The sequence below is a fragment of the Notolabrus celidotus genome, chromosome 1 (assembly GCF_009762535.1).
Source record: "Notolabrus celidotus isolate fNotCel1 chromosome 1, fNotCel1.pri, whole genome shotgun sequence".
NCBI classification, from domain to species: Eukaryota; Metazoa; Chordata; class Actinopteri; order Labriformes; family Labridae; genus Notolabrus; species Notolabrus celidotus.
In genome coordinates, this window is record NC_048272.1 from 21904347 (window position 1) to 21917754 (window position 13408).

At 37.6% G+C, this 13408-nt stretch overlaps 2 protein-coding genes across 2 annotated transcripts in view; one reads left to right on the plus strand and one right to left on the minus strand.

The window, feature by feature from the left end:
• The window catches only part of cenpp (centromere protein P), a 93280-nt gene that overhangs the window by 48057 nt on the left and 31815 nt on the right, over positions 1–13408 (plus strand). The gene's annotated exons all lie outside the window — the stretch shown is intronic.
• On the minus strand, positions 1160–10673 carry aspn (asporin (LRR class 1)). Its single transcript, XM_034703342.1, has 8 exons — positions 10593–10673; positions 6883–7151; positions 5835–5947; positions 4626–4839; positions 3730–3840; positions 3466–3559; positions 3110–3248; positions 1160–2269 (listed from the first exon to the last, which is right to left on the minus strand). The coding sequence occupies exons 2-8, from the start codon at positions 7103–7105 to the stop codon at positions 2072–2074; spliced, it is 1092 nt and encodes a 363-aa protein (XP_034559233.1). The 5' UTR covers positions 7106–7151; positions 10593–10673; the 3' UTR covers positions 1160–2071.

Consider the following 13408-nt stretch of genomic DNA (forward strand, 5'->3'; position numbering starts at 1 on the left):
TATGTGAGCAATATTCTGCTGTTTTGAAGTCAATCCTGGCTAATCTGTGTACATTTTAATACTCGTACACTGCAGTGATCTAATTTTACTTTTTTTCCTGTTATTTCCTTCAACTGGTACAATTCCATCTAATACTTTGTAGATACGTTTTTATCAGCCTTTTCCTGGTACTTTAAAAGCACTGTGAGGAGTTTTTAACCGGAATGGTCTCACTCCTATACTGAAACCTCTTTATGAACCCTGTACATAGTATAATGAGGTTATGAGGAATACAATTAGTAATTTCTTAGTGCCTGTTTTCAAATCAGAGTTGATATATGGCCCTCAGCCTGAAGTGTCTATGTCTAGAGCTTCATTAGTAAAGTTGGGCAGTAGGAAGTAAGTAAGTAAGTAAGAAGGAGGAGTTTTTTTCTTAAAGTTATTTCCTTTGTACATAATGTTTTATCCTAATGGCTGATACTAGAGCAGGATTAGCAAAAAGACGTCAATTTTCTGTTGAAGAATGGTTTTAGACGGAGAAAATCTACAACCAGGACTTTGACAGGTAAAAGAGCAAAATGGCTTCAACAGAATTTCATATTTATGCCGGCTTGAACATGCTTCACTTCTGTCTCCTGTTTGAGGACTTAAGAGTGTAACTGTGTGCATATTTACATTATTCAGACATTTGGGATGCCAGAGCACCCATCATGATACTCTGACTGTATCACGACTATAATGGATTAAGTTAAACTGGTACGTCAGGTAATCTTTTACAAGTTAACAGGTAAAAATCAGAGTTTACAAATCTTTATAAATCCATTCATTACCTTATCACTCTGCATCCTGCAAAAAAGTTGTCTTGAACAAAGACAAGTAGCGCTGAAAAGAAGATCTGTATGCACACTTTGGCAAGAGCTACATTTTTTATGATAGTCGATTATTGTGCCCATGGGAAATGTAGTCTTCATCGTGGATAAACGCCACTTATTTCATCCAAAGGATTCAACAGAATCAAACACTTTGATTAAAGATGAAAAAGAAGACAGTAGGAGTTCACAAAGAAAAATCAGATGTTAAGCTTCCAGCTCAAACAACTTTCATTTTGTCATAACATAAAGACATACATGGGGAGGTGTTCCAGGTTTTATTAAAGACACACTAAATAAATATAGCACCATTCAGAGGAGAGATCTCTGGAGGAAACATGTTTGTTAGAAAGATACTCTCCTACATTCCACACTGAGAATTACAGTCCTATCTTACAATTTCAATAATAACATGGTTTCCTGGTTCAATAAAATGTAACAAAGTAACTTTCGGGGTTTCAATTAAAGCCAATGTACATTCCAGTCTTATATGAAGCTCTGAGCCTCCTAGTTACATCAATACAGACATGCAGTGAGAATATATAAAACATCTACTTGAAGACAAACTTCAAATTGATTGATTGCACTAAATCATGTTGCCAATTAATTTATTGCTGCTAATTTAACTTAATGGTGTTCTTATAGTTATGTTACTAATCCTGCCAATAGTGAATATTAAATGAAAATTGCAATGCGTCATGTTGATCAAAAAAGTTTAAATTACACAAAATATACTGTGTCATGAAATACAATGGAAGTCATTGGGTGGCATTTCTCAGAAAGGGCCATAGGGTGGCGCTTTATTCCTGGGAAAGTTCAGTGAGGGACAAGACTAAAGGTCCCACTAACAGGATATACCTCACAAAGGTAGGGGTCTGGTGTTGGTTGTTGTTATAAAGTTTAGCTGTTATTTTGTTTCCTCCACCCCTGCAATATTGTCTGCTGCAACATCAAGACAAGAGTTTAGTGTTTTGTGTTTTTTTCGTTCTTATAGCTGAAAACTTTTGTTTATTGTACCAGCATTCAACAACATGTGCTACGGTTGTTATATACTTCTAAATCTGGAAGTTGTTTCATTAATTTCTTAATCAGCTTATTTGTAAGGAAGGCAGTTTTATCTCGTTTAATCACTCTGAATTGTTTCCAGATTCTCCCCTTATACCTCAACAGCAATTGGCAGTTCTCCAGAGCTGTTGGAAAAGCTTGGTTTCAACTTCCTACTCCTACTTTCTAAAGTTTCCTAGCTGAACCCCTCTCCTTCCTGTCACACAGCGAAAGGTGGCTGGCTGGATCTCCCAGTATTTAACTGGGTTGGCAAACAGACTGATGCCTGTGTATAGGTTCTTCTTGATGCCGGTAGCAATGGGACAGAAGTCATTGACTCCTACGTTGTTGATTTTGTTTCCATGGAGGTAGATCACCTAAAAGACAGAGAGGATTCATTTTAATCATTTTTTCTCTGCTGTATTGTTGTTAAATTGCTGCCTGGAGAACTCAAGATATTAATCTTAAACTCTGAAATAAGGTTGCAATGGTATTAGTCAAAACCTGAAAGTTGGGCATCATTTGATAGCTCTGTATGATGGGTTTTTAAGAAAAATATGTAAATGAGATGGCTCAAATTTTTAAAGAATGTATCAAAATTGTATTTGTTGTCCCACGTAATTTCTAATGTGACAACACAGTTGTATAATTTGCACTTCCTTGATTTCAAAGAAAATGTATCAAACATCAGAATCAAAGCTTCACAATGCAAAAAATTTATAGGAAAAGTGAAGCATTTAGGTATCCTGTGAGGGTCACGTAGAGCATTTGGTGGACAGATGGCTTAATTTCCATTCCAACCCCCATCAACAGCAATAAACCAAATGAGTTGTGAAGAATAGTGACAACAAGAATCAAATGATGGATACAATTAGTGAAAATTTGTTTTATTTTCTGGGCTAGGACAGAGACCTGGGAAAGAGCCCAGACATCTGGATGGATCTTGTAGGACAAACAGCTACTTGCAGTGAGAGGATGTTGAATGAAAGGGAAACCGTTCAGGCCTTTCAGCCATGTCATTAAGATGCCCCCTGAGGTTTTTATGAGAATTACATGTTAACCTCAGGATACTCCTAGCTGCATGTGAGGAAATGGCCCAAGACAAGAAGACCTGACTTGACTCTTATTTAACTTCAGCAGAAACTCTCTTACATGTAATTTACTTGATACATGTTAGTATGCTGTTACTAGCTGAAATGCTTGATTCTGTATCTCACCTGGAGGTAGCGGAGGGAGTTGATGCCAGGTGGGACCTTTTTCAAACGGTTGTTGTCCAGATGGATTTCACGGACGGTTGGAATGCTGGCCAAGCTGCCATTTTCTACAAACTTTATCTGATTAAAACCAAGTCCAAGCCTACAAAACAAAAAAATACAAAAATGTTATGTCCTTTTGTTCATCTTTTTGTTCACCTGCCAGTTAATACATTTTTTTTTACGTCAAATTAACAAAATATCTATGCATTAATTTTCCATTCCATATCACACATCCACACAAAGAAAGGTCAAATGTGAACAATTGGGTGTAGACTTTTGTTTAAATCTCTTTTGAAAAAATTAAAACTGTTAATCACCATTGCAGGTTTTTGTATCTAATGAAGTCTTCCACCTCCACCTTGGTGATCTTGTTGTAGTCCAGGTTCAGCTGTGTAATGGACTTTGGGAGGTCTTTGAGATATAAAACAAACCAAATATAACCAGCATGAAGGGTACATCAAATATGCTAGGGTCATTGCTTTATTTAGTAATGGATTAGAAACAAACTCTTCAACATTAGATGTAAAAAGTTGACCATTATTTGTTTGCATCAGTATAACATGAGTTGATGGATAAAATACCTTTTGGTACGGTGGTTAGTTTTGCCTCTGCCATACCAATGTACAGAGTTGACAAACCATTGAACGCTCCAAGCTCCATCCCACTGTTGGCAAGAGGGTTTGCACCCAGCTCTGTTTGGACAAGCACAATTATGAATGATTGATTAACGCTACTGATTATTGTATAGCACATATATTCAGATGCGGTGTGTGATGACATTTATCTTGAAGGGATAGTTATATTTTGTTTAAGTGAGTTGTACGACGACTTGTCAAGAGTGGGTGTATTAGCCACAAAGGAATCCCGGTCAGCTTAGCCCCTTTGTAGAGAAAGCGGCCGTTGAACTGGCAGGAAGCTAGGCTATCAACTGCTACAGACAGGGTCAGTTTTACTGCATAATAGCTAACTTTTAACAAACTCCAACCAAAGCACTGATGCAAAAATATAAAAATTCCCGTTATATCAGTGACTCGCAGTGCGTGACAGGCTGAAGAACATGCGTGTCATGTTCGAGAATTGAGCAAAAACTAAAGGGCTTTCTGACAGCAAAGTAAAATGTTGAAACATTCCCAAGAAGAGCATGCAATATTACCAAGATTGGTGCTTTGGTGGAGTCTGTTAAAATCAGCTAAATTACATAGAGCTGGGCTCGTCTAGAGCGGTTCATAGCTTTGCTTCCATTTCACCGACCGGTTTATGAACAAAGGGGCCAAGCTGACCAGAATCCTCTTTTAATTGGCAAGTATCTCTTTAGTCCCAGTTAAAATAAAGAATAAAAAAACTGAAGTATCCCTTTAAATTCATTTTTTCTCTGATGTGTGCCTCATAGACTGAGAACTTTGTAATAGTATTGCCAAACATGGTCTGGATCAAGGTTATTGCCATGATGATACAGGAAACTTAAACCAGATCTAACCCAGCACATGAAGTTTCCTCAGGCCCTTAAATGCATCCTTCTGGACTCTGTTGATCTTGTTTTCATGAAAGCGCAGCTCAACAACATTAGGCGGCAGGTTGTCAGGGATTTCAGTCAGTAGGTTGTAGGAGAGGTACAGCAGTCTGAGATGGTCCATGTTCTTGAAGGCATTAGGGTGAATCTTAGAGATCTTGTTGTTGATCAAAAACAGGCCCTGTTGTGGGAGAAATAAATCCAAATAAAAGTTAATTGATACAAACTGCATGGCTTATTACTACCAACAGGTGTAAAATTATAAAAGCTGCACCATCCAACAGTTGATGACGAAACACTCTTTTTAGCACAAAATAGTGCTTGTAGGTTGTTTTCACAGTGTGCCCTGTAACAGTACTGTTAAACCTGGTGTGTTGATGTGGTTTGTTCCTTGCTGTGAAAACATAACCTAGATCAAAGACAGACCAGCTGTCAGGGCCCCATTCCCAAACCAGGGTTTCATATAGAGGGACCGTCATCTCCTTGGGCTGAAGACTGCACACTTAGTGAACTGTTTCTTATTCTATGGTCTCTTTCAAAAGCTCATTGAGAGTTCTGAATGAAATGAAGTCTTTCTGTTGGTATAGTAGTAGTAACTAATAGTTTGAACACTGCATTTATAGTGTTCCTTTGATAGTATTGTGCATTAGTGCATTACATTTTGAAACTACATCTACAAAGCGTGAATGTGTTTCACTCAGTACTGTTTGAATGCATCTGGTGCTGACAGAGGACTGAAGCTGCTGCTACCGCTCTAGTGTTGTTCAGTGTCACTCTGTAAGCTGTATACTCCGTGTGAGTCTTGTTGACTTCAACACCAAAGTGGTTCCCTTTGAACTAGCCACTTTTTGTCAAACTGTATGTGACAGAGACCGCCTTTGTGATGTCTCTTATATACATTCAAGCCCCAGCGAATGTGTCTGAACTGAATTGTATGGATATGTGGACACCATCTGTTTATCCTCTGGGTAGTTTTAATTAGGAGAAGAGAGATTGGCGCTTGTAATGATGTGACTGGAATTAATTTGCTGTTGTGCTTTGTTTTCATCCAATGGAGTGATGTAAATCTTTAAATCTTTAACAACAGACACACCAGATGTCTGTTTATGTTTATGTTTGAAGAATTGGTCCATATTGATGTGTGCAAGGCAGTCGAGGTTTGAACATATATCTTACATAAAGCTTGTGGAGGCCTTTGAAGTCATCTTCCTTGATCTCAGTGATATCATTGTTCTGGAGGTCAAGCATCACAGTGTCTTCAGGAATCTTCTCTGGAACAGAGATCTGACCTGTGGGTACAAACACAAATGCCAGATTAATGCCAGATACACTACCAGTCAAAAGTTTGGACACACCTTCTCATTCAATGTTTTACTGAAGACATCAAAACTTTGAAATAATATATTTTTGCCATAATCTGGATTACAACAGTAGTCAAATAGGGCTACCCATTGTGTACTAACCCTACCTCTGAACAACACAACTGATGGGCTCAAACACATTAAGAAGGCAAATCATTCTACAAATGAACTCTTGACGAGACTCATGTTAAAACCATTCCAGGAGACCACTTCATGAAGCAGACTGAGAGAATACCAAGAGTGTGCAAAGCTGTCATGAAGGAAAAAGGGGGCTACTTTACAGAATCTAAAACATATTCTGGTTTACACTTTTCGTGTTTCAAATAATTAAGATAAGATAAAGATAAGATATACTTTATTTGTCCCATGTTGGGGGAAATTTCTATTGTTACAGCAGCTTACAACACAGGACAGGGGAATACAACAATGTGCTAACAATAAATACATACACTTGAATGAGAAGGTGTTTCTAAACTTTTGACAGGTGCTTTAGTTCTTTTTTTTAATCTACTAATCATTTACACCAGCTGTCGTAAACTGAGCACAATTTGTGGCAGAATGCGAATGTGCTAGTAACTTGGCGTTAGCAAACCCATGGCTAAAATGCCAGTAGTGTGGAAATATTTTAAACGGACACCTATTTCAGTGGTTACACGATGCATTGAAATATTCAGCTAAATACACAAAATATGACTTGTGCAAGAACAGTCTAAGTCTATAATGAAGCTGGGCTGATATTTGGTGTAACGACCCTCTCTTTTGTGCAGTTTTGCTTAAATAAATGTAGCTTAGGTGGTCTTTCAACACTCTGAGAATACAGTAACATTTGGATCCAGATGTGTTCATACTGCCTAAGTTCTAACCTTGGTCAGAGCACTGCACCACTCCGGGTGAGCAGTGACAACCAGCTGGACAGTTCTCATCGTCATAATCATCATCGTCATCATCATCATCATCGTCGTCATCATCATCACTTGAATCTGCCATCATGATGTCATAGTTTTTCATATACTCCATGACGTCAATTGGCTCGTAGGGTTTGGCATTGCCTAACACCAGCAGGCAAAGCAGAAGGAAGACCCTCATGGCTTTGTTGGAAGAGTGGTCTGGTGAAAACCGCAATAAGGGAGAGCTGTAGAGAAAGAAAAACGTTAGAAGTTAGAAGTGAAATACAGGACTGTAATCTGCGGAGTCATGGCACTAAATAAAAAGATGTAAATGCTGTGTAAATTCCACCATAATAGACCAGACTTGCAGAACCATGTACTCTCAGGATAGCTTGGTTGCTTTTTTAAAGTGTGCAACATCTACACAATGTTTAAAATGTATTACAATGACAGTCAATTTTATAGCATAATTTTTCATCATTGAAACCACTGATAAGCAACATATAGTTTTAACAAGTCACAGATATAAAGTTTTGTTGCAACAAATCAGACCAATTATACTGCATGTAATTTGGATCCAGTTAAACTTTGGTCTTGGCCCACTCTTACTTAATGCCAGTGAAGTTCACAGGACACAAACTCACAGTGTCACTTAGACACATCTCCTCGTGATAAAGGGGATAGGTGTATCAGCTTTTGTCATTTGCAGGCAGCATACATACAATATACCATATTCCACTTGTGTGTCCTTCAATCTAAATGCGTCACAGGCTATATTAGCAAACGTTTTTTGTCGGTATGTTGAGTTAGCCATACAGTCCTTGTAGTTACTGGGAAAGTTTTTGGAACAGTTCATCTCTACAAAAGAATTAATGTTTGTGTCCAAAATATCTTATCATTGAGTGGTACATATGTCTTCAGTCCCTTTATATCTGTATATTTTAAAGGGCTTAAGTAATTAGATACCACAGTGTGTTTGAAGTGTATACACTGTTGTTGCTAGAAGTGATTACGAATGTAAGTCACAGCTGCAATAACGTTATATCCATATACATGACTACAAGTAAATATCCTGCATTGAGAATTTTTACCAAAGTTATTAGTCCTGTAAGTTTGCAAGGTATCATGTTTGAGTACTTGCCAAATACAGTGTTTTCTGTCAGTGTTATATTACTATAATTTTAGATTATTGGTGGTATTGCTGGGCTTCAATGTGAAGCAATCTCTCTGTTGATAGATGCAGTTGTTGTTATTTACAAACATATGTTACTATAACTACAATGTCAACTCCTTTTATTGCTTCTTGCCTCTCAATCACTCTAAGTGACCAGTTTTATCCAGGACGTCTGGAAATAACTGCAGCTGGTGGATTCTTAACTTAAGTCACACACTCGCACATTCATACACACAAACACATACACCAACAGACACAAAGATACAATAATATAGAGGGCTACCCATAGCCCTTTCAAAATAGAAACACATTTGACAGATTAAGAGATCTATATGATCTAAAGACTTTAAACATTAACAAACATGGCAGATATTCAGCTGTTTGAAACTAATAATGGTAATCAATAGACGTTTTGTGTTGAAAACGTTTTAGTGCTTCCACTACATTTCGACCCCCTAAATCCTTTACTATGCCAACAAGTTTTACATTTTTAGTTTCTATAATTGAAGTTAAGCCCCCATGGCCTTATTTTACTGTTAAAAATGGGTAAATTGTTTTAATGCATTTTGTGGTACAACTAAGAAGCTGTGCAAAGTCCCTTTGGCTGTCAAACAGACCAGTAAAAAAAGTGGGGAAAAAAAGATTGGTTTAGCTCCAAGATAAAATCAATGCTAAATTGTTCATAAAGGAACATATCTCAGCATTAGTATTACATACATGAATTAGTAATGTACCAACAGTAAATAAAATGTATGTATGTGGCATGAATGGATGGATGGACTCCAACACTGGGAAATTGTGATATCCTGGTAGTAGGTTTTCAGAGCACGAATAAAGCACTGGAATAAAGCAAAACAAAAATAAATGATTTAAAGTCTCAAATAAGCTAGATCTAGGAATGTTTTGCTAAAACAGTGCATGAGGAAATGGCATACAGAGGTTCTGGAATGATCAGTTTCAGTAAGTACTACTCTTTTTTTCTATCTGTTTTTCCAAGAAGCTAAGAAAACCTCTACTGGAAATGAGTTCTTGTCGCCAACATAAATGTTTCTCCTGCTCTCACCTATTCAGCATCTGTGGTGATTCATACAATGATTTATATATCTTCCTCCATTACACACTCACACAGCCAGTAGAGTGAGGCTGAGATTGTCTGGTTGCGTGCTTATGGTAATCTTGATGGATTCAGTCCACCCACAACTATGTGATGGTGGTCGAGCATCCTGCTGCGACAGCAAATACTGCTCGGCAAAGACCCTTTCTGCACCCAGACTTTATTCCACATGTGCTCGTTTAGCTGAAAGGAGGCTGTATTCTTTATGTGCATCTGGCAACTTTGGGGGGTTTGCTTAACAACTTAAAGTAGGATGTGGATAATACCCCTGTATATTCATGTTATTAAGTCAAACAATCCTTTAAAATTAATCCAGTAAATCGTATTGTAAGTCAGCCAGACTGGTGCAAGTACAATATTTTAAATGACAGTATGAATTACTCTCAATTCTCTGAAATATTTTATTTAATAAAACATATAATGAAGAGGGATGTCACTAGTGTTTATCTCCCTCTGACCTCAGCTGTCTCCATAATGACTCACGCACAGTATGTCGAGAGCAAATACTGTTTATATTGATCATACACACAGAATATCTGTCAACCACCATCATGATACCGGAGTTAAGTCAATGAAATGTTAGAAAATAGTGGAAAATATCTTTCCTAACAGAGGATATCTGGTCTGACATCCAGAATTCGGAGAATGTAAGCTATTTTGAGTTTTGAAAGTTTTGGCTTTTTAAAGAGCCACTTGGATGATGAACATACATTCTTTTTTATAAACTGTTGCTGACAAATGTTGTGTTAAGAAGACTTTTAATGGATTAAGAACTGCCTAATCCAAAGTCTGTCTGCTCCTTACTCAAAGTAATTATGGAAATTTGAGGTGGTTCAAACTATTTCCCTCATATGTTTGTATTTACGACTTTGTGATGTCTATGGAAAATTACTTTGCATTTTTGTGAGATGAGAACTGCTTGAACCAAGACTTCAGACAAGTAAAGACCACAATAGACCACAATATAAAGCTGAAACACAAAACATCATCTTCCCTTTGAAATCTTACAGTAATCAAGTTCACATGAAACATAACCCACTGACTTATAAACAGTACAGAACAATGATCTTGCAGTGCTCAAAAAATTTACACAAAAATCTAACTCCCAAAAAAACATTAGTTATTAAAGATTCTTTCTGAAAATCTATCCTCTTTTCTCATAACATAGACCTTAATCAGCAGGTGAATGTAGGATTTTCAGTCTTAAATTTTAACTCAGTCCTATGGCTGTCCTTAAACAACTCCTCAACCTTTAATGCATTCAGCAGAGTTCTAGTAAACTTTCTCTCACACCTTAGAGATGTTGCATTCTCTAAGGATAAAAAATGCAACATAGTCTAGTTAGAGGCATAAAAGAAGAGGTCGCTGTTTTGTAAATAAATCCAGGGTGTGTCCTACCTCAGCCGTCAGGTGTTTTGTGTCCTTGTTTAAACCCCACGCAGTGAGATGTGCGACAGCAGGGTCCAGCTGGAAGGCTGAGAGTTGGATCCTCAGTCAATACATTCCCAGTGAGAGGAGAACAGCATCACCCTCTCTCTCCAGGAAAAAAAACAGCCCCCTAAACCCCCCCACTGACAGAAACCTCGGCTACTAGGGTGAGAGGTTCAGTTTCAGTTAAGAGCTCTTGACTCTCTCTCCCTCTCTCATCACACCATCTGTACTTCTCAGTGACTAGAGCTATTAAGACTTTAGTCATGTGCTTTTCATCAGGAGCTTTGAAGTAATGCCAGGATAGTTAGCTTCAGACTCCTGAATGCTTGAGTCTTTTAATAGAGCAAACTGGTAGGTCTGTCACTTCCCCTCCCTGAACAAGTGGATGCCACATTCAGTATGAATGGGTCTAACACTGAATCCTGTAGGCATTGGCTCCGCAAGGATAATAGTACTGTACAGCTGTTGTAGCTGTTCAAGTGTCCTCTGTGAAACATAGCCAATAATGATGATGGAGGTTTGCCAGCCAAAGAGCTGTTGCTGACATGTTGACCTAAAGTACATTTACATAAACAACACTGAAATGATCTGTGTGAGAAGGATGTTTCAGAAGCAGTGGGTCTTGCCATCAGTTAGTAACTGATCTTCATCATCTAAAGACCAGGATGTTGAACTAGGAATTATTCATCCCCTTATGCAAGAAAAAATCCCAGCTCAAATCTGGAAAAGATCTAGCTATAAATGATCAATTCTAATAAAAAGACAAAAAAAATTTCAGCACTGTTTTTTGCATTTATCGTTGAAGGAATTTGTTTCATCTAATGTAAAGTTTTAGACCCATGGGTTTTTATGCTGAGTAGCTTAATGACCTGATGTACCTTCCATTTTCTGCTTTTAGTCATGCCAATTTCGTGAATGACATTCACATATCACCAAATGCAAATAGGAATGAAATATAGATCCCAAAAGTGTTTTTATTCTCGGCTTGTGTACTGTGGTCAGGAAAGAATAGGCATCAGAATTCAATAAACAATGCAAAAATGATGGAGAATACATCAGTGGGAGAAAGGAAGTCGAGTGTACCTCACGGTCAGGATGATGGACAATAAAGCTGCTCAGTAAATTACTGATGCAGCATAGGAGAGAACACACTTTGACTCCATCTTTTTTTCCCCTTTTTTCTTCACTTCATCTGAGATTATTCTCCTTTTGCAGTTGCCAAATAAAGTAATGCTGTGCACTGTTTATCTGTCATATTATCTTATCATGTTTAAATACAACAAGTAGAACTGTTGGATAATATAAACCAATTTCCAAATGACAAAAATGAATTCCTGCAACAGAGAAAATAAAGCAAACCAAGGCTTTTTTTCTGTTTTATTTCAAAATGCTGACAATTCTTCCTTGAGAGATATTGATACCTTACTAGAAATGCATGTCATCATCACCCCAAAAGGAATTTTTAATGTTAAAGGTATAACCAGAGATATAACCAACATATTTTCTCCATCAGTGAAAAGCTAAGACAAAGGAGTTAGAAGAGACAAAGTTAATGCTTTGCAACATTTACTCAACCACACTGTTTTCCTTTTTTTTTTTTCGTGTTCTGCATGATGTATATCTTGACAAGGCGCAACAGGAAAGTCCAACGCTTTACGCTTAAGGCAGAAATGTGAAATACCTCCCAAGAATGGAAAAGCTAACAGTAGCTTGCTCCCTGGTGGGTTCACGTGTTACACCATGTCTTTTTCCATTCAGCACTAGTATTTTCTGCTGAGCTGGGCTGGAACGGCACTCTGAGGCACAACTTACGGCAGAGCTAGACCATCCAAATATTCCCTGGTTTGGCAGAGAGATCAACCAAAACTGAAGCTGGTCTGTGTTCTGGTTTCAATGCGTTTACTCCATGGGGACTTCATATTTTCCAAACCATTAACGATCTTGTTAAGTGATCATCTCAGCGACAAGGAGCTTGGTGAGCCCTTCCATGTTCAACAAACTCTTGAGAACAACATTTTCTAACTGTTCAAAGCATTTTTTGCGTATTTATCATTATTATAAGTAGTTTCCCAAAAGAGTTAGTTTGTCTTGTGAAGCATTCAGATTTAGAAATAACTATATTGACAAATTGTTTGCTACTGTCTCCCCAGTGATAGATCATAGGCAAGTTTTGTTCATGAATGTATGTTCTCAATGCTTCAAGGCTTATTTATGATATTACCCTTACACGATTGGCTATTTTATTCAAGTGTTTAAGTATCTTTAATGTTTTAAAGTCTGGCATTAACTCATTTGGCAAATTACAATAGCAAGAGGTCAAGAAAAGAAAGTTCAGATGCACCCCTCCTCCCCCAAGCAGGTTTTTCAGCCTAAATAAGATATGTTATCTTTCCAGTATGTCCTCTTATTAGTAGCTGGACATACTCAAAACACACTGCATGTCTGAGCTCCTACCCCCTCTCCCTCTCTCAGCTGACCTCAGCCATTCTGAGGCAGAAAGTTATTTCAGCCAATAATTTATTTTATTGACTTTGCAAAGGTCATGACAGTAGACATATTAAAACGTAATACAAAATTTCAGTGGATTATCTAAGAAGTCAAACATTTAACCAGCCCCCAAAATGTAAGATTGACAAGCCCTTCACTGTCTGTGGGTTGTTAACTGAGTGGTTGAAATATGAGCATGATCCATCTACCTTGCGTATTAAAAATCTTGTAGAACCAAGTCTGGGGAAAGCTTTAATTATCTGATATGTAGGCACGTCCACATTTACAGTTCTTCT

Excerpts from the sequence above, each read along its gene's own strand:
- aspn (XM_034703342.1), bottom strand. The coding sequence starts at position 7,105 with ATGAGGGTCTTCCTTCTGCTTTGCCTGCTGGTGTTAGGCAATGCCAAA. Across the intron at positions 3,249-3,465 it reads AGATACAAAAACCTGCAATG|GCTTGGACTTGGTTTTAATC; the intron begins GTGATTAACAGT and ends TTTGTTTTGTAG. Across the intron at positions 2,270-3,109 it reads ACTCCCTCCGCTACCTCCAG|GTGATCTACCTCCATGGAAA; the intron begins GTGAGATACAGA and ends TCTGTCTTTTAG.